Source organism: Vidua macroura, chromosome Z (assembly GCF_024509145.1).
Source record: "Vidua macroura isolate BioBank_ID:100142 chromosome Z, ASM2450914v1, whole genome shotgun sequence".
NCBI classification, from domain to species: Eukaryota; Metazoa; Chordata; class Aves; order Passeriformes; family Viduidae; genus Vidua; species Vidua macroura.
In genome coordinates, this window is record NC_071611.1 from 27,931,416 (window position 1) to 27,952,746 (window position 21,331).

Here is a 21,331-nt window from a genome sequence, read left to right on the forward strand (position 1 = left end):
TTGACACATGGCAGAGAGAGATTGACCCCCACCTGGCTACAACCTTCTTGTAGTTGTAGAGGGGGATGAGTTCCTCCTTGAGCTTCCATTTCTCAAGAATAAAAAACGCCGTTTCCATCTGCTCCTCATAGGACATGTTTTCTAGACTCTTCCTCAGCTCTTCTTTCAACAAACCTCAGGGCCTCAGTGTGTTTCTTGTAATAAGGGGCCAAAAACTGAACACAGGATTCAAGGTGTGGCCTCACCAGTGCCCAGTACAGAGGACAATCCCTGTCCTGGTCCTGCTGGCCACACCATTGCTGATCCAGGCCAGGATGCCATTGGCCTTCTTGGCCACCTGGGCCCACCCTGGCTCATGTTCAGCTGCTGTCAGTCAGCATCCCCAGGTCCTTTCCAGCCACTCTGCCCCGGCCTGTGGAGCTGCCTGGGGTTGTTGTGACCCAAGGGCAGGACCCAGCACTGGGCCTTGTTGAACCTCACACCATTGGCCTCAGCCCATGATCCAGCCTGCCCAGATGCCTCTGCAGAGCCTTCCTGCCCTCCAGCACATCAGCACTCCCACCCAGCTTGGTGTCATCTGTGAACTGCATGAGATCATTGGTGAAGATATTAAACAGGACTGGCCCCAGTACTGAGCCCTGTGGAACAGCACTGGTGACAGAACACCAACTGGATGTAACTCTGCTCACCACCACACCCTGGCCTGGCCATCCAGCAGTTCTTTATTCAGTGAACAGTGCACCTACCCAAGCCATCAGCTGCCAGTTTCTCAAGGATAATGCTATGGGAAATGGTGTCAAAGGCTTTACTAAAGTCCATGCAGACTACATCCACAGCCCTCCCATATCCACCTTGTCACAGGAGGAGATCAGGTTGGTCAGTCAGGATCTACCTTTCATAAACCCCTGCTGGCTGGGCCCAGTCCCCTGACTGTCTTGGATGGCATGCGGGATGAACTACTCTCTTTAGTTAAAAGCAGCTGAAAGGTGGCTGGGTAGATAAGAACATAAAACTGGAAGTGGTTTTTTTTTTTTGGCTTCCATTACATTTGGGATATTGTTGTGCCAAGTGTTATAAGGATGGTGTGGTGCATCATAAAGACTGCCCTATAATCTGCCTGCTGATCCTGTTTAAATGTGGTAATTTCCATGTCTTGTTGTTGTAAAGTTGCCTGCAGAAAGTAATAGAGAGTTATTGTACTTGCAGATCTAAAATTCAGCATATATAAAGTATTGATACTTTCTAGTACTAGGTTCCTTGCACAAGGAAAGCCTATGAGCAAGTTATTTCTAAATATCTTTTATACTACGGAGTATTGTTTATGGAATGCAGTATGTGACTTGTCTGCACTTATTCCTTACATTCCTTTTCTTCCTACAGAAAATTCTGAAAATTTTGATTCTGTAATTTATTTTGAACTTAGAAATAAATATAGATGACAATGCAAATTGTTATAAAGTTTGACATTGTTAGTAAAAAAAAATTCCATTGTGAATATATGTTACTCATGGATAGCTGTGATGCTCTGTTTTGGAGATGCTTTTTTGTACTTGAACTTCTGTTAGTAGAAAACTTTTCTTCTTTCCTACCCATGATGTTAAACTAAATTACTTATTGTTATAAAATATTGTGTTATCCAGGCTTATGACATTGCAATCTGACAATTTTTTTAATGTAAACTGGTACTTTGAATTTAGAACAAAGAGTTAAATTTTTTTTGCAAATTGTTTCCCTTTTCTTTAGTTGGAGCCATCAGATGATTTCAGTTCGTGAGGCCAAGGCTATTGCAAGACCTGATGGTATTGAATGGAGAAACAAATTTATTTGTGTAGAAGGTAAAATGTGAAGCTGCATTATAATTTTTAACTATTAAGGCATTAAATACAAAAATCTATCAATTAGACTTTACCTTGATTGTGTTTTTAGAAATATATTGCACATGTGCATTATGTAGAGAAGGAATTTTAACCAGTGTAAACAGTTTGTAAACAGTCCTGTCAAAAACATTTGAGAAGGAAGCTTTAAAGTGTAGTATTTAAAAATAGTACTCCTGACCTTTTCTTCAAGAGCACTCATTGCCCTGTTATTTTTGGAACATGGCTTAGGATTTTGATAAGGAATGGCCTTTATGCTGGTAGTGTGTGTTTTTCTGCTCCACAAAAATAGTTGTCAGTTTTGCCAAGTTTGAACTTCTGAAAAAACACAGCAGGCATATACTCAGATTATTATTGAAGAATATTCTTTGTTAATGAAATGCTCTGGCATTGCAGTGATGTGGGTGTAGGTTATGTGTACATTGATCTTCTTGTGGGTACTATTTTTGGCTGGCTAGTGAACATAGGCTTTGTGCAGAGACTACATGATGCCTTCCAGAACTGGAGGGTAAACCCAGGCTACCTGTTGGAGTTGCAGGTCTCAGCTGTCTCAGTGCAGAACTAAGTAGGAGCACTATACAAGCAACCAGATTCATATGCTACTGACACCTTTCAGCTGCTGTGGGGAATGTACATGGAGAAGATGAGCAGGTGAGCATACATAGGAGATGAAGCTTGCACTAAGGAAAGAGAAGATGATAAACCAGAGAAGGATTGAGATGTTAGGAGAATAAGAAGAGACTGAAGGGACTGAGGGTTGCTGGGTAACTGGAAAAAGTTGTCACAAAAAGGAGAGGTGGCTGCAAATTAATGAAGGCTGTTAGGATAAGGATGTCAAGGGTTGATGTCGCAGGATGAAATAGGAATATAACTTGAACAGGAGACAAATGTTATGGGGAAAGTTGTTAGACACTGAGAAGATTTTGCTGGGGGAAGACGAGAACAAGACAGAAGTCCTATGGCTGAACAGATATTCTTCAAGATTGATGAGGTTTAAGGTTGGGGTATGTATGTACTTTCCTGCATTTGTGCTGTTCTGTGCAGAGAATCGCCTTCAATCAACTTCACGTACTGGTGAAGAAGAACACACTGAAATATAGTTGCACTGGACTCTGTGGTCTTAGAGTTGAGAAATATGAGAATTAGAGTATCTGCACAGCTGAAATTATTCAGAATAGCGTAGTGAGACATTGCCAAGGCTCTGGTCTGAATGTGGGAGGTGGGAATGCTGGGCAGCTATGTTTGCTGCTGTCACGTGATGCTGATCCACTGTGTTGCAGGGGGCTGTGTGTTTCAAGCTCTCAAGTATTTTATGACATTACAAAGTGGTTGAATAATTAGGTTATCTTTCAACCAGGCTGGAAAATAGAATACACATCAACATACTAAATAGACACTCTAGATTTTAAATTTAATGGTCTTGATTAATTAGAACTTTTCCTTAATATGTTTGCCTTTGAACTGTTAAAAAAAGGCAAAATTATCTATAGGTGGCATATCTGATTCCTTCCTTAGTTCAAGACTTAGTGTCTTTAGCCTCACATACCAATTTTTTTACCTCTGATTTGGGAGGGAAAAATAAAATCTCCTACTTTTGCTCAAAGTAGACTTCATGTTTATAAAAGCTGTTAGACTGAACTAGGTTAACAAGTATGTACATAAATTTCTGTGTACTTGAGAAGATTGCAAAAGTTAGGTAAACATGCCAATATATTCTCTTTTCCAACTCTTTGTCAAATTTTTCTGTTCGCAGAATAATATTTCAGTAATTGGTACTATTGCATTTATTTTTAAATATCTAAAATATATTTGTTGATAGATTACACAGGCTTGTGCCTGCAAGTTTCCACAATTCTTCATGTAGTACTGTATTTAGATTAGCTCAAGAAAAACTGTGTTCAGTTTTAAATGTTATGGGCCTTAAGGTTGGTTCTCACATGTATTTCTGCTGTTAGAGAAACAAATATAGTAGAGATGCTCTTTCCAGTCACTTTAAAATATGATAGGCTTTTACCATGATGGGGATACAGAGATACAGAGAACCCTGCTTTTAGATTATATTTTGAACAATCTTTGTCAGAAGCTCTAAATGGCTATTGACTATTCTAGTTTGAGTTTAAATCTTGTCTGTATCAAGTAATATCAAATACTCTCCTGTTGGAGAATAGGAAAAGCTAGAAATGTGGCAATTTTATGAGATAATTACATTGATAATAATTTAGGGAAATCAGAAGCCATCTAAGCTGCACCTGATTCATATTTGTAGTTTCAAGTCTTTCAGATCCACATGCTAAAAATAAGTCAAAAAATAATTCCTCAGGGCTTGGTTAGCAGCAATTCTGAAGTTGTGTGATATCTTGTATTTTTGTTTGGAAAAATTATTCCCTTTAACCTTTCCCTCAAGCATCAGTGTTAAAGCTGTGTTACTTTTTTCTTTTAATATTCCCATCTCTGTGTGTGAACAAAATAACTTACTTAAAATAAACTCTTACTGTCTTGATGGTTAGAAAATGTAGTGGTGTAAAGAGTAGCTGATTGTAAAATTATTCTTGCTGTGCTTCAGAGAACCAGTTTATCTTTTGACAGTCAGTAAATATGCAGAAGATTAAAGGGAAGGTGTGTGTTAGCTTTTGTGACTGGAATGCCTTTTTTCCACTGATGGTTTGAGAAGATTGTACAGTTCAGCCCTTGTTGCTTTAAAATATAGATATGACTTGATTCAACATAAAGGTCCTAGCATTAAAAAAGCAATTACCATCACATTTATGATGCACAAATGAAATGCTGTATTTGTTCACATAGTAAGGGACATGGAGTTCTTAATTACACTAAATCACTGTCTCAAATAATGGGACTGACATTAGAGGACTGTGTATGTTTTATTTGGTTGCCAGTTTTTCTTCTAAACTAAAAGTATAATGCATTCTAAACTAAAAGAAATCTGCCTGTAACCGTCTACTGAAAACTAGGTAGTTTGAAGAGAATCCTTTTAGAAAACTGCTAAATACAACATTTATTGCATATAAAAATTGTCTTAGTTTTCTTTAATTTAAAAAGCTAGCAGAAATAAAAACTTAGAGCCATGGAGCACGTACCAGATTTGAAATTCTAGTCTCCATAAAGGCACAAGCCCTTCTGGTGTCTGTGTAATGCTTTATTTTGCTATACATCACTATCTGAATAAAAGTAATTCATAACCAGCTAGACCAAAAAAAAAAAAAAAAAAGTCTACCTGATCTAACAAATATTTCTGTGGTCCTTGAGGACTTGCATACATTCTACCAGTGTGAAATACACAATATTACTTCAGCAGTTCTCTATTAAGGCTCTATTAAGGAAAAAAAAAGACTATAAAATCTGGTTTGTAGCACACTGTAATGCATAGTCCCTGCATCATAATTTTTTAGTATCAATTGCTTTAATGTTGGCAACCGTATCAGTAGCAAGAAATACTTTTTTAATCTTGCAATTAAAAAAGTTCCAAACTATTAATTAAATTAGGATAAAAAGGGGGGGGGACATCACACTAATTTGTAGTCTATTAGAAAGTAGAACCCCCAAATGGTTAACTTATGAACAAATACTGCAGAATAGGTATGAAGTGATAAAATACATTTTACAGGAGTTGATATGTCTTATATTCAAGTCATAGTAAATATTTTGCTATATTCTCAGTATTTCACTGAGAAGCTGTTGAATGAGATGAATCTAAAATGAATAGTTCCAAGAGTCTCATGTGTAGTAAGTTTCAAAATATTTTAATATGCAAAATTGTAGTTTGTTATCACAGACTATTGAGCTGTAGCAGATAATTACTACTGCATAAATTCAACACAATCATAGTATGCTTCAATAGATAATAATAACCTGAGTTTATTAGGAATTACACATCATTAGAGCATTAATTGAATCATAGAATGGTGTAGGTTGGAAGGGACTTTCAAGTATAATCTCTTTCCAACTCCCCTGCTATGGACAGGGACATCTTTTACTAGACCACTTTTCTCGGAGCCCCATCCAACCAGGCCTTGAGCACTTCCAGAGATGGGGCATCCACAGCTTCCCTAAGCAACCTCTTCCGGTGCCTCACCACCTTCACAGTAAAGAATTTCTTCCTAATATCTAGTCTTAAGCTTGCCCTTTTTGGTTTAAAGCTATTTCCATCTGGTCCTATCAGTACATGCTGTTGAGAAAAGTCCCTCTCCAGCTCTTCTGTAAGCCCCTTTTACATACTGGAAGGTGCTATGAGATCTCTCCCAGAGCCTTCTCTCCAGATGGAATGGCCCCAGCTCTCTCAGTCTGTCCTATCAGGAGAGGTGCTCCAGCCCTCTGACCATCTTGGTGGCCTCCTCTGGACTCCCTCCAGCAGGTCCATGTCCTTCCTGTGCTGGGACCCCAGAGCTGATGCAGCACTGCAGGTGGGGTCTCAGCAGAGCAGAGCAGAGCAGAGGGGCAGAATCCCCTCCCTGGCCCTGCTGCCCACACTGCTCTGGATGCAGCCCAGGACACGTGTGGCTTTCTGGGCTGTGAGTGCCCATGGCTGGGTCAGGTCCAGCCTCTCATCCCCCAGCACCCCCAAGTCCTTCTGGGCAGGGCTGCTCTGAGTGACTTCTCCCAGTCTGTAATCATGTCTGGAATTGTTCTGACCCAGATCCAGCACTTTGCACTTGCACTTGTTGAACTTTCATGAGATCTTCATGGGTCCACTGCACAGATTTGTCCATGTCTGGATAGCATCCTGTCCTCGTGTCCTAGTGTCAATGGCACTGCTCAGCTTTATGTCATCTGCAAACTCCCTGACAATGTTCTTCATTCAGGGCATTCAGAGAATTCAGTATTGGGTTTTTTTCTCTTTTTTATTGGTTTGGTTTTTTTTTGTCTTGTGTTTTCTTGTTCTTGTGGGGGGTTATTTTGTCTTATTGGTTGGTCTAGTTTAGTTTTCATGTTTGTTTTTGATCTTGCAGAGCCCTTTGATGGGACAAATACTGCTAGAGCTGTACATGAGAAACAGAAGTTTGATATGATCAGAGGTGAATTTGCACAGGTAAAAAGTAATCTCATGTAATTTTTCTGGTCACTTTGTTTTTCAAGATAGTTTTACTATGCTAGTCATTAAATCTGCCTGTTAATGAAGTTTTATAGCTTGTACTATAGGTAATAAAAATGCATGTTTTTAAAAATATGTGGAAAAATAATTTAACAGTATTCTTTAATGTCTGCCATTAAAATTCAGGTTACACTAAAATCGGTACTCAAAATAGTAAAAACCCTCTCTTAGATTTTCTTGTGTGTGTAAAATTCTAACAGTGGTTAATAGCTTTAAAGTTACAACTTTGTTTTCATTCATTATTTCTTCCTATATTAATTTGAGTGGTAATAGATAATATTTTATACTTCTTACTAATCCATATTTTAATAAATATCACCACCAAAATAATGGTGGTTTTCTGATTTCTGATAACTTATTTAGATGGTACTTTTCTTCAGGGAGACCATGCTCATAATTTTAGAACATGAGTAGTTCCAGCATGAATTTTCACTGTCCCAGTCAGGGGAGGAAAGGACACGTTGAAACAAGGAAAAATTTAGACCTTGATTAAGCATAATTTTTCTGAAAATTTTTGGTATCAACTCTCTTTTATGCTTCTCTCCTGTCATAGGCATTGCAACTGCAACCTTGTTTCTGAGATCTCTGACTATTTTTTATGTAGTTATGACTAGGGATTAATGCATAGAACTGGCTTCCAGCTTTAACCAGTTAAGACTCCTTTATTAAGCTGTCCTTGGAGGATCGTGTTTACTCCAGTTATTCATATCTTCAAGGACCTTGAAACAAAAAGTAATTCAATGCCAGATACTTGTAATAGAGCAAATGCAAATGCTAAAAGGACACCTTAGTCAGAAAAGGTTAACATTTTCTTTGTAATTCTATTCAGAAATGTTAATACGTTTTTCTTTTATTTAACCATGTTAGCGTACAAAATACTGAATTGTTCACATACTGGTACATTAAATAGTTGATTTTGTGAATCTGCTAAAGTCACGTTTACAAAGTGGTTTGGGCTTTTGTGGTACTGTGAAATCAGAGTGAACTTCTCTTTTCAGAGTTTTCAGTTAACAAAATTCATTTCAAACCTCTGTGATTTTCTGAAAAATGTAAAAGCAGATGTTTGATCCTAGCTGTCTGGAACCAATATACTTGAGTGATACAGCCCTGAAAAACGTTCTTTTTACCAGATACCATAAGAATGATAGTTGCTCTAAAAGTGCAAGTACTTTTTAATATCCTGCACTATTTTTTAAAAAGCTTAAGCAATCTGTTTTGTCCTTGAGAGAATTGTTCTTCTTGTGGTTTTCATTACACTTCGGAGTGTAAATGATTTCTGTATAAACACAGGAGGGTCACTGCAGTTCTTTGCAGGCTCATGGCGTAACACATGTCCTGAAACTCACACTAAGAACACAGAAGAAGGTTGAAATAAGCTATTTTAGAGACATATCTAAGTTCTGGAAATGATAATGCCTAACATCATTTATCGGGGACTGTGATATGTGTGAATTTGAGATAATTATTTTGCAGTTAGAATACCAGTGTAATGCTTAAATATTGTTAACATCTCTTTCTCCAAAAGTCTGTTCTTGAAAGGCTTTACCTTCCTCATTAATTCATTTCATTTTGTGTACTTTTTGGATTTGCTTACCTTAAAAAAAATCCCAAAAACAAATGGAAAAAAAAAACAAACCTCAACCTGCAAAATTTCTTTTCAAGAAGGGGAAAAAGATCAACCTTAATTTTGTGGAACTGTGATGCTTATTGCTAATAATGGTATTTAAGTTTTAATGGCAAAGATTATATAGTCTTTAAAAAAAAAAAAAATGTGTTTTTTTCCCTCAGGCTTGGCGATTATTACGAGACAAGAAAGATCTGAACTGTATATTACCTTTAAAAGCAGTCAAACAGAAAAGATAACTAGTGTCTTTCATTTTCCCTTTTTTCGGATCCTGCTGAAATAAAGAAGAGAGACAAAATCAGGAGGCACTCACCCCATGGTTTTTACGACCTGTTTTTCTCTGTAAACTTTTGTTAAGAAAATGTTTATAAGGATGTGGCATATTTTATTATTGGTATTTGTTAATACAGCTGTTCAAGATACGCTTTCTGAAAATGCTTGCATTTTTGACTTTTAGAAGAAACTCACAGCAAACAAGAAGATTATGTGTATTTTAAGGAAAGTATGGGGATATACTGACTTGTTTCTTGTTTGATCTGTGTAACCATTATTTCAGAGAGATTTAACCATGAAAGATAGACATTCAAAGTTAAACCATGTGCAAATCTGACTACATCTTTAAGGCACTGTGCACTGCCAACTTCTTGATGAACAGAGAGTCTGTGCTTTACATCTGCTGAATTGCAGTAAGCATTTCTGCTCAACTTAGCACTTTCCAGTTTTATTTCACTTTTACTTGGAATAACAAGCAACTGTTTATGAAAATGAAGGTAGATTATGGTTGGTAGTACTCTGAATATCAAGAACTATAATCTAAACCAGAATTTTCAAGCAAGAGTTGTACTATGAAGAAGAGTTGAAGTAAAAAAATCTCAATTCAATGCACATAAATGCTTCACATTCACACAGAGTAGGAAAATTTTTTGTGCTTCCTTTTACATATTTGAAGTAATAGTGGTACCTCTTCTGGAGAAAAAGTCCAAATCAAAATCAAAACACCTTACATCAGTGCTAAAATAAGCTGGGCTTCTCATTTGATTTTTATAAATGTTTGTGATTTGATTAGCCACTCTAAATTGAATCTAAGTAAGTAATATTGAAAATTATAGCTCTTCCAAAAAAATTGCAAACCTTCTCTTAGACCTCCTATAGCTCAATTTGTGTCTCTCATATATTTGTTATTGAAGACCAATTAATTTTTAAGGTTGTATTTACCACTGAATTCAAATTCGTACTTCCATTTTTTTAAGTTTAATATTTTATATGGTGTCTAGTGAAATAAAGTTTATATATGGAAGATACAGGTTATTTTTCCAATTTATGTTATTTTGTACTGTGTATTTAAAGTATTTCCTATAATTAAGTAGAATAGGAAATGCCCCATGAGGTAAGGCTCATGTTGCAATTCATCAAGATCTATCATGGCTATTCTGCAGTACATCTGTGAATAGGCAAAAGTTTGGTTTATTACTTTCTCTAACAAGATTGTGGAAAACTCTTCTAACTGTAGAATAACAAGTATTATGTCATCTTGTGCAAACTTTAAGTTCTAGTTTATTTAGAAGTTCTAAGTACTGTAAACTATATGCCTGATGTGAGATTACTTCCTATACATTTCGTCACGGTCTAGTCTATGTAGAATTTTGCCTTTTTTCTGCAATTGACTTTTCTTCTACCATTTTAACTGTCTTTCAATTTTAATATGGCTCTAGAAGTCCACTGAAATGTTCTTCCTCCTTGTGTATGTTCACCCTCACTGCCCTTTTTCTATAGGATGGTAGACTTGAGTATCAGTGAAACATTCACTTTGATTCACTTTATGTAAAATTGAAGCACAAGATTTTATGACAGGATGATGTCTGGGTTCAAAGATGCTCTACAAGCTCTATGTAGATTCTGGGAAAAGAGAATGTTTGCTATATCTTCTTACAAAATATATTGGCTATATCTTTGTCTAGAAAATTTAAAACTTTCCCAACCTAGAATAAATAAGAAGGGACATAAATGTTTAAAGTTGGTAAAAATATGTTTTGAGTGAGCTGAATGTGAGAAACAAAACTTTATAAAAGGCATAAAACTTTCTTATGAGTTTGTATTGCATCACCTTATGTGTCAACATTTCTTATACCTTAAATTAATGCTTCATGTTTAATTTAATTCCTAACTATTTTTAAAAGGTTAGTTTAAAACATTGTGGTATCTCTGAGCTACTCTATAAAAAGTGCCCTACCAATTCAGTGGTATTTTTAATACAAGTTAAGGTCTGTAACCACAACAGTCTTTGTCTTTCAAAAGAATCCTTTGTATTTTTTTCTCAAGTTTATGTCCTTCTGATAAACCATGTCTATAACCAGAAAATCTAGATGGTAGTTTTCCCCAATTTTTTTGGAACAGACCTGTTGATAGCATATTTGTTAAATAGTGGGCTGCAACTTTTGTCAGAAAACTTCAGATGTAATACCACAAAGTAAATGGCTTGGGAAGAGTGGGTAGGAGCTGGACTTTAACTTTGGGTTCAGTTCTGTATAGTCTGAAGTTGTTCGAGGTTTAATGACCTGCATTGTCATCTACTCTGGGCAAGTATTCAGAGTAAAAAATTCACTAATGACTACCATAAGTTTTAGTGTTAGGGTAAAATTTTCAATATTCCTCCGCTTAAAAATAAAAACTTACCTTCTTATCCCTTGGCATACATCCTAGTAGGAATAGTTTTTTCTGAGAGCTCTTTGGTAAAAGGTATTTTTCACAACTGACCAAGGTGCCAGTGTCTGTGCAAGATGCTGTATTCTTTGGGATTTGTTATTGCCTTGAAATAAAGCTGCTTTAGTTCAGCCTTTTTTTTTTTTTTTTTTTTTTTTTTAATTATTATTCTTGACTACTCTTTGGCATTGGGTTTTCTTGTCATTTCTCACCTCATGTGTCAGAAACCACTTGTGTCTTCTCTAGGATTTTAAGAATTCTCTTTAGTCCTTCAGGACTAAATTAACAGGCTCAGAGGTGCACAGTAGGACCAAACATCGGCAAGAGCTTCACATTTGGTGACAGTAATGCAGAACTGGCATAGGCTATGCACTGTGAAACTTAAAGTTTCTCTTCCAGCTCTTGCTCTCACTTGTCTTGAAATGTGAATGTGTAAGTGAACTCTCAGTACCTTTAGGTGTGTTGACAGTATAAGGTGTTACTTTTTAAAAATCCCTCACAAAGAAATCAATATAAATCAATTTTAAGACTCACATTGCAGGGTGGCATGGTCATTTGGGAGAAACGGGCAGGGATGGTAAAAGGATGTAAGATGATTTGTATAAAAACTGAAATTAGCATTTGCAAATACAATATATTTGTGAATCCCAAACATTTATTTGGAACTAGTGCTTTACTTGAACATGTGTTACTGGACTTGAATCACAGTATATTTAATGTTAAATTTAAGTCCATCAGAGAATGTCGCTCTTGCTTTATTGTATTGTACTTGCTATGGGTTGTCCTGTATTTTGTGGGTTTTTGTTTTGTTTTGTTTTGTTTTGGGTTTTTTTTTGGGGGGGTTTTTTTGGTTTGTTTTTTTTTTTTTTTGGTTTTTTTTTGGGTTTTTTTTTTTTTGGTTTTTTTTTTTTTTTTCCTTGTTCTCTGTAATCTTCCTGTGTTCAGGTATAAATATTTCCATTGATTTTACTGTCTGAAGAGCATGAAAGAATGTGCAATTTTGGTCCATTACAGGTCAAATTCATTTGTGAGAAGTACAGATGGAAATAAATTGAAGGGTTTCTGGTAAAAGAGTACTTGCCTTTTTCTTGCTGTGCTGAAGACTGAATCAAAGCTTGTGCAATGTATGTATGTTTCATCTATAAGCATTTCTAGAAGACTTGTAAAGCTCTTGCCTTCCACATGAAATTTAAGGAAGAGTACTTCATATTCTTTACATTTTGCTGTGTACACTGTCTATGCTCATGATGAAATGTAGAGTTTAATTTAGTTTAATATCTGTTTCAAATACACTTTTCAAAAAATTACATTGTCACCTTGTATATTGTGTATGTCACTGTGTGGGTCAAGAGAGCAGAAAGACCTGTACATACTGTTTTGGAATGTCAGGAGAATTGCGTGCAGAGGTATCTTGTAGTCAGAAGTACTTGGCTGGGTGTTTCTATACTTACAGCACTCTTAAGGAGGAGTTTGCTGATTGATTTATAACCAGATATTTATTTGATGAACAATAAAGAAAAAAAAGCTGGGGGCATTGGAGTTATACTGTGCATAAAGTTGTTTATACTTGAGATATCTTGGAAGTTCTTTACTTAGAATCAGGGTTTAGTGCTTTTCTTCCTCTTCTAAATTTTTTGGTTTTTTTATTAAAGTCATTATTTTGACTAATACAGATTGGAAATATTTCTGTTTTGTTTGTGTAAAGCACTGCATTTTGTGTAAAATGCAGAATAATAAAGTATAACTGTGGCTTAACCTAAACTCTGCATGGTAGTACAGTTTGTCTTTGCTTTAAATTATAATTGGTTCTAGTATGCTCAAATAGGAAGTTTTAAATGTCTTGTGATTAAACACATTGATAAATTGAGAGTTTAAATACATTCCTTTTGCATGGTTAAATACCACAGTGTGTCTGATATCTCTTACAGTATGGTATTAATAATTAAATGTGTTTGTCAGAGGCTCATCCACTAGTTATTGTATTTGACCTTTCCAGCTTGAGCTTGAGGCACTCTGGGTGTGCTCAAGGGCAGAACTTGTGAAATGTACCTTCTCTTGGGGCCACAGATGAACGCTCCTTCTGCTTCATCTGTACCATCCACCCCGAATTTACTGGAGGTGACTGGGGAAGGTCTGCTTGGCCCCCTTCCTCCCTACTGCTGCCTGACTGCCCTGTGTGCTGTACAAGCAACTCTGTGGCAGTGGCAGCAGGCAAAGGGGGAGAGCAGCTGGATAGATGGCCATGGGGCCACGTGTCCTGGCACCGGGTTGGTGCTAGGAGACAGGGTAGGAACAGCAGCGACTCTGCGCTGTAACTTTGATGCCTTCTATTTAAAGACTGCCCTGAGTCAGGAGAAGTGAGTGCTACCGGGGATGACAGTTGCTTCAGGCAGCCCTGGGGAGGACAGGGTTGGGGGTAAACATCACCGGCAAGGGCCTGAGCAGAGAAGGGAATGGAGGGCTCCCGCAGTGCTGAGTGTGACAGGGCATCCGAGACTTCGTCCTTCATAGGAGATGAAGAAGAAGAGGAAGAAGAGGAGGAGGAGGAGGATGAAGAGGAGGAGGAGGAGGAGGAGGAGGCCGTGGACCCAGAGGAAGCGGAGGAACTGACTAATAGGTATGTCTCCCCAGGGACCCATAGCCCCAGAGGGAGCTAGCAGCTCTACCCCAAAGCATCATCCCCCAGAAAGTGCCAGGATTGGAGTCCCATGCTGGTTTATTGACTTTTCCCCCTTCCCTAACCCAATTGCTCTAGATAAGAAAAAGGGGGGAGTAAAGGGCTGTAGTACTTTTTTCAGATGAATATGGCTGTAATTAAATTTCGTGTGGTAAGCGCCTACCCTGAGTTCCCTGAAAGCTTTTCTATTTAAAGATCCTCTGATGTGCCAGCTCAAGTGGCATCTCCTTCCACTCCTCCCTCTCTGGCTGACTCTTTGTCACATATGGATCTTAAACGCTCTGCAGATTTGCTTGTCAGGGAGAAAATGCTCAAAGATTATAATGGTGCATTAAAATTGGTTCCTTTTTATGTGCCTTTATTCCTTCCCACTTGTCTCTCCCTCTTCAGTTTCTTCTTTCCTTCAAAAGGAAAAACTTGTTATAGATGCCTGCTATTGCTGGTCATGATTTGTAAGGCTGATTTTTGTGGTGGAATGGGAAATATTCTATCACTTTGATCTTTAATTTTTTTCTCTTAGTATTTTTGTTTTCTTAGTAAGTCTTCCACAGAAACAGTTTATTGTCCTACTATTGCTCTCCTACCATTAGGAATCTAACAAGCAAGGCTGTGGCCCAGTGCCCTGCCCAATGGTCCTGTGCAGGATGTGGAGGCATCTGCAACCTGGTCCATGCAGACAGACTCTGGCTGTGCCAGCACTGTTGGTTTCACAGAGACCACAAGGCCTGAGAGTCCACCGGCTCATACCAAGTCTCAAGATTTCTTCCTTGACTTGAGTAGACGCCATCAGTTTTAAGTGGATACTGTGGAAGAACCTAAGATGTTGATGTTGTTAGCTTGAGTTTTTTTCCAGAAACCCATTTTTTAAGAAACGTGACATACAGTTCCTAATACCTCTGTGCTGTGGAGCCATCCACATTTACCATCACTCTGTGTGTATCACAGTTCAAAGTGCTTTCTGACATTGCTGATAGTCACTGGAGAAAAAAGATGGCAGTGGGGGGCTCTCTGCAGCCTAACCCACCCAAAGTGCTGCAAGAACAAAAGCCAAGTGGGGAAATGTATCCTAGAACTGTAGGATAAAGAGCTAGTTTTCCACAATGGGTGGACACCCTGGTATGTAATGCTGCTTTTTTTCTCAAAGTGAGGTGTTGGCTTTTCAGTCCTATACTGGCAGAGAGAGGGATTGCATGCCAATAAAACACTGCTTGCACATGGTTGTATCTCTGCAAGAAAACCAGCTGAAGTCCATGGAGTGGAGCCGCTCACTGCATGGAGATAAACCATGATTTAGATAGATAATTTTTAATAGAATCTGGAATTAAATAGCTAATAATAAAGCTGAAATTCTAAAACACAAGTAGGAATTACTAAAAAGGTAGTGAAATCTATGTAGCCTCACAATTCTTTACTACTTGTGCTGAGAGGATGATTTTTCTATGGGTGCCTGTTAGCAGCTCCTCACAAATGGGTCTTCTGGCTGGCAACTTCTGCAATGCAAACTTCAGCATTGCATCTCAGCATTTAAATCACAGCAAACATTCCCTTCAGCTCCCACTTATATTAAACACAGCAGAGTTTTTTCTCTCTCCTTACTAATAAACAGGTCATAGACTACCAGAGAGGCTTTTAACAGCTATGCTAAGTGGTAACTCAGCACATTTAAATTGGTTAGTTTAATTAGGTTAAAAGAGATGTAAAATTTTACATTCAGTGCAAATGTGGTGACTGCACCAAGCACTCAGCAATAGCTTGGAAAAGTTAAATAAAACTGACTCTTTAATTGCTTAGATGTTGTCGCTAATGTCAGCAGGGTTGTTGAGCTTCAGGCCTCCTCCTGTGGTCAGTGCCTGGGCAGGGCTCCTGGCAAGATGAGACAGGTTAAGGCCCTGGGACATACTCAAGCTGTGAGCTAATTCTTTGTTGACAAACAGGTTTTCAAGTCCCCATTGCAGAACAGATTTTTTTGAGTGCATGGGCTTTGAAAACATAGCTTAGAGGAGATGTAACCAATATGCAAACCTGGCTGAAGGCAGCTTGTCCTGGACCCTGCTGCCATCAATTTATTTTTAACAACCCCAAGTTCTCTGTTGCTTCTGCTTTCCTCCTTTGAATGCAGTTGAACAGCACCTGGTTGTGCAAGTCAGCAGGAAAACTCCACTGACTCCTATTTCTGCCTTTCAAGCACATTAAATAGCCTCATACCTAATTTATATAAGAATCATGCAGCAAGATGAGTGCCCCAAGGTCAGGAAGTGCCTCTATGAAACAAGCGTAAGAGCCCTGGTGTTCCTCTGAGATACCAGCCCCTGAGCTCTGACCAAACCACTCTGCTTCCACACTGTGCAGCAGCTGCAGCAAATAAAATCCCAAAAGCTGCAGTAGAAATGATGACTTGTCTCAAAATTACAAGGCACGCATGTGAAATGCAGAGGAGTTTGGGTTTCATGTCTTTATTACCCTTATTAATGTAATGTTTAAATAATTTGGTTTCCAATCACACTTTTTTATATCAGTAATGAGACTAACATGCAGCATCAGAACCTATTAAAAAGGTGGGATAAGGGTTTCATAACCTTGTCAGCACAACAATGCCTCTGATCTGTATAGCACTCGTACAGTATTTTCTTGCCTTTGGGCATTTTATTATTTAGGATAGATGATCATGGTAGATGACTTCTATTTTTAGCTCCATGTATCCAATTAATCACCTAAACGGGAAATATTTTGAATACTGTGTTCGTTAAGGCAAATACGGGTAGGAAGTTAATAGGTTTTAATTTTTGTATTGGTAATGGTGAAAATTAAATCTAACTGAAGTAAAATTGTTTATTGTTTAACTGGTTTACATACCCACTGGCATATCTGTGTCTCTAACAAATGTGTGATGGGTGAGCTGTTCTGACACAGTTCTGTCTTTCAGACCATTCTCAGCTGATTTCCTTCTACAGAGGGAAGGTCTCTGGATGTGTTTTTGTGCAGGGTTAACATAAAAATGGCTCTGCAGCCAGTTTAAGTGTTTCCAGAGAGCTTGTTTGCCTGGAATAGATAAAGAGCATTTTATCTACTTGTTTAATGTTTACCTATAACCAGTAGATGGGGAGAAAAATGGGGAGAAAATTGGGGAAAAAGTCCTTAAGTTCTGGAAGTGGTTGAGTTTGTTTTATTAATGAAGCAGTCCTTCCACAAGATCAGAGGTGGTTAAGCTTTAGAGACATGTCTCATTTATAATGATTGATGAAAATGAATATAAAGGGAAGTACAGTGGAGAAGGCGTCTTCCTGCCACATGGGGAATGCTGCAGCATCTAGGAGAGCAAAAGACTGGAATGATAGCAAATGCATGGTGAGAAGGAAGGGGGGGAGAGTACTGTGGATTTGTCTTCTGAAAATAAAAGTTACCATACCTTTCCCAAAGTGGAGAAAGACGGGGAGAGCATATGTGATTTTAGATGCCTCTAGATGAGGCAGTGCCTGACATGGGCCAGGGTGGAAGAAGCTGGCAGGGCTGTTTTTCTGCCACCTGCAGCAGGAGCATTAGCAGGGAAGGTGAGAGAGATAGGAAGCAGAGTTGTGTGGGTCATTGCAAGCACGTCATGGCAGAAGCTTGAGCAAAAGGTAACTGAGCAGCTGAATGAGGCAGAATGCTGAGGTGGGGGCATTGCAGAGAAGAGGGGTGCAGCCAGCCCCCACTTGCTCCTGCAGCTGGGCACTCCATGTTTTGTTTCTCTTCAGCCTCTTGAGTCCTTAATAAAGGCCTGTGTTGCATAGGGCTCTCAGACTTCAAGAAGTTCCCCACTGGGTCTCAACAGAGTGATTACGTAACTGTGTAAAGGAAGTGCTGCACCCAAGACTGAAGTGTTTGGTACCTGTGCTCCCTCTACAACATGGCGGAGAATCCAGAATGCAGGAGCATGGCAGACCTCTAGGCATGGCAGTTCTGTGAGTTTCTCAAGCAGCATCTGATCCTGCAAATGGCAATGCCACTAGGACATGCCATGACCTGGTGTCTGGAAAACAGACTAGGACTACAGCAGACTGTGTTCCTTCATAAGAGATGGAAAAAAATGTGTGAGACAAGCCCAGGTCCTGGCTCCCAGCTACTCATCATAAAACCCAGCTTTGTAGCTGGGCAAGCAGCTGTCTTACTGGTTTTAGATAGTAGTTCCTTTGAATTTTGACACATGCATGAGCCACTCTGTTGCCAGATGAGGCATCATTAGCTGAAAGAAGTCAAAGGTGGAAGGCTGGGTTTGAAATTATGTCTTTCTGTAGCTCCCAATTCTCTTAGCCTGAAGAACATGGATGAGCTGTAGCCATGGGAAATGCAGAACAATAGGCAGAGACCTTGCTGAGCATACTGATTGCTGTATGGGGAAAGGGGCATCATGGTAAAGGCAGAAACTACAGATATGTACAGAATAAAAACACAAGCACAGAGAAATGTTTCCTTCAACTGGGAAAACAAGCTGGCAATACCAATTTCCACCACTCCTGCACTGTGCCTGAAGTGGGAGCTTTCAGAAAATGAGATCTTGTCAGCACAGATTAGAGACATAGGTTGACATCTTGGTCATTTTATCTGTATTGTTTTCAGCTTGTGAGGAATTATGCAGCAAACAGCTACACATTTTTATGATATCAGTAGTAGCAAGGTCTAATATGAAGAGGATAAAGAGAGGCTAGGGAGAATTTTAGAAAGCTGATAGGCTGGCTACATGTATATCTCATAGTAGTGGTGTGCACAGGTGGGTAGACTCCACTCACTGTGTGAACAGAACCACTCCAGCAGCTGGGGAAGTGAAAACTCTTCCCTCATATGATTCATAAAGGAAAATTTGTCCAGCCTGCCAGGCTGGACTAGAAACCTGAAATCCTAGTGGACACGGCACAGAAGTCATAGTGAGAAGCTGTGAGAAGCAGGAGGAGGCAGGAAGAAAAATCTGGGTTTGAGCTAGTATGGCAGGAGGCACAAAACTGGTTGTCAGTGTCTTCAAGACTAAGAAAAGGTTTAAGTCAATGTCGTAGCAGTGAAATAACATGCTGATAATATAAGCGCCAACAGGAATGGGTGTGAAATGTCTACATGGAAAAAAGACAGCACTGGCTTTTGCCCTGGATGTCAGTGACTTCATATCTACATTTATGAGCTGAAACATTGCAAACATCTTTTTCCAGTGGCATACACTTCCTCTGACTAGAGAGGGGTCTTTCAACTACTACTGTGCAGCTTGTAAGCAGTTCACAAAAGAGCAACATTTGGAAGTGCATTGGAAGTAAATGTTTGAGTTCCACGTCTCTCATTCTGGTCTTAAAAGTATAAAGCACTATCTCCTCACACTGTAGAGGAATATGAACTGTGACAAGTTTGTGACCATGAAAATGAGATAATGATGTATATATAATTCAAGCTTTTTGCATAGGCAGGGCCAGGGCAACCTCTTCTTATTAATTAATATCAACTCAAGTGGGAGTGCTGCTCTATTCTGTATGAAGGTTTATTTAATTGCACCAAGTAGTGCAGAAAATAGGTTCAAAATATAAGAATGCTTTAGAAGCTGAAAAATGTAAAAAAAAAAAAAAAAGAAAAAAGAAAAAATAATCTGTTATTGTGGACTCAAATAACTGAAAGCTTCCTTAGTAGTATTGATATTGATTTTTTTTTTAATTTAATCTTATTTTGCTATATCCAAGTCAATGCCAAGCCATGGAACTGGCAAAGGAAAAATAAAGAGAAAAATTGGTATGAATGTTTTCTGCTGTACCTCTTTCTCCAGCCTGTAAGTTTTCACCTATGGAGCTAACCTTTCTAGAGAATACTACATACACCAAGGCAGATAATCAGCTGCACATGCTGGGGCTTAAATCTGTTTGAGGGCTGGGTTTGTGAGGCAGGAGGGGATTGGCTAACATGCAATTATTTAGTATTGCACTCTCAGACATGCTTTGAATTGTAGGCCTTCAAGTTGTCCTGCCAGTCACTATCTCCAGGCCAGCCCTGTCACCACAACTGGGTTTAAGCCCCATCACTGGAGTTTGATACTGTGTTGTCATACCACAAGCTGGGCAGGCTATTGTCCCACAGGGTGACTCTAACCTTCAGTTAGCACTGAGATCAGAGATGATCTGTGCCTCAGTTTGCAGAGACCTGAGCATGGACCAGCCCAGTAGCAGGATTATATTTCTGTTTCCATTAGGTACTGAGCATTTTCACTAAGTGTCCTTTACAAAAAACTTACAGTCCAGAGAGTTTGCTTAATTAAGCAGTCATGACTTTCCCCAGGATTTCTTCTCCTCCTTCAAAGACCTCTGCCTCTGACTGGTGCTCAGCACCCTCTGGTATGGTGCCACCTGCATCTCAGGAGTGTCTGCCTGCCTCTGCAACCTGCAGGTATCTCTGGCACCTGTGTGGTGCAGGGCCACAGCCTCTGGCAGTTGGTCAGATGGATTCTGCTTTTCTGATCCCTGATCAGTAGCTAGCTTTCTTCATTTTAACTGAAACGCGTTTCTCTAGTCAGTGGAAAAGTGACCCTTCCCTCTGTTCAGTGGAAGCAGGATGTTGTGTGGCCATAGATACGCATTCTTCCATGGGAGTAACAGAGACTTCACTCTTTCTGTTCTACTGAAGGCTTCATCTTATCCAGCAGATACTCTGCCTTTCTTTCCATCAGCTACAAATGTGATTTCCATAAATGAACTACTGTCTACTCAGGAAATATTAGGGTTGAGCTTTGACTACCTTTTCTGTGCCTTTTTTTTTTTTTTTTTTTTGTGGTTTTTTTTTTTTGTTTTGTTTTGTTTTGTTTTGTTTTTTTGTTTTGTTTTAAGTAAGTATTGCAACCCTAAAAATACTAAACCTTCCACACATTGTGTCTTTTAATTGCTTTTACTAATCTTTACACTCTTAATTTGAAGAATTTGAAGAATTTGAAGTTTTCTTTCCTAAAGCTTCTCAGAAAAGCCTTTCTCCAGCCTTTTTACTATTTTAGCAGAGAGCTTTGGTTACAGCATATGATGGTGTATTGATTACACATCATAAGGTTTAAAACTACCTTTATGAAACATTGCAGGTTCATTTGGGGAGGTGTCAGTATATTTTAATTGTCAAATGTATTCCAAATTACTTTGTTAAGTATCTAGAGTGCTTAGAGGATAAAATACATGAGAAGACAGTAACAAACCAGTGGATAGACTAGTGCTTTGAGCATTGTATAATCATTCACACTTGCACAAAGCAAGTGTGGGTGCTATTAAAACACTGACAGTGTCTTTGAAGTGTTCAATGAAAGGTTTAATTTATAATGTGAGATAAATGCATGCTGGAGAATAGCCCCAGAATCAGCTCAAACT

The 21,331-nt window shown here is 38.6% G+C and overlaps 2 protein-coding genes across 2 annotated transcripts in view; both read left to right on the top strand.

Moving 5' to 3' along the window:
• TENT2 (terminal nucleotidyltransferase 2) overlaps positions 1 to 8,917 on the top strand; it is a 37,904-nt gene extending 28,987 nt beyond the window's left edge. Inside the window, exons 13-15 of the mRNA XM_054002949.1 lie at positions 1,744 to 1,835; positions 6,839 to 6,918; positions 8,770 to 8,917. Coding sequence (XP_053858924.1) covers positions 1,744 to 1,835; positions 6,839 to 6,918; positions 8,770 to 8,844 — 247 coding nt within the window. The 3' untranslated portion in view covers positions 8,845 to 8,917. The remainder of the gene's footprint in view (positions 1 to 1,743; positions 1,836 to 6,838; positions 6,919 to 8,769) is intronic.
• A 4,841-nt stretch (positions 8,918 to 13,758) lies between these two features.
• CMYA5 (cardiomyopathy associated 5) overlaps positions 13,759 to 21,331 on the top strand; it is a 45,977-nt gene continuing 38,404 nt past the window's right edge. The window contains exon 1 of the mRNA XM_054003375.1: positions 13,759 to 13,922. Coding sequence (XP_053859350.1) covers positions 13,759 to 13,922 — 164 coding nt within the window. The remainder of the gene's footprint in view (positions 13,923 to 21,331) is intronic.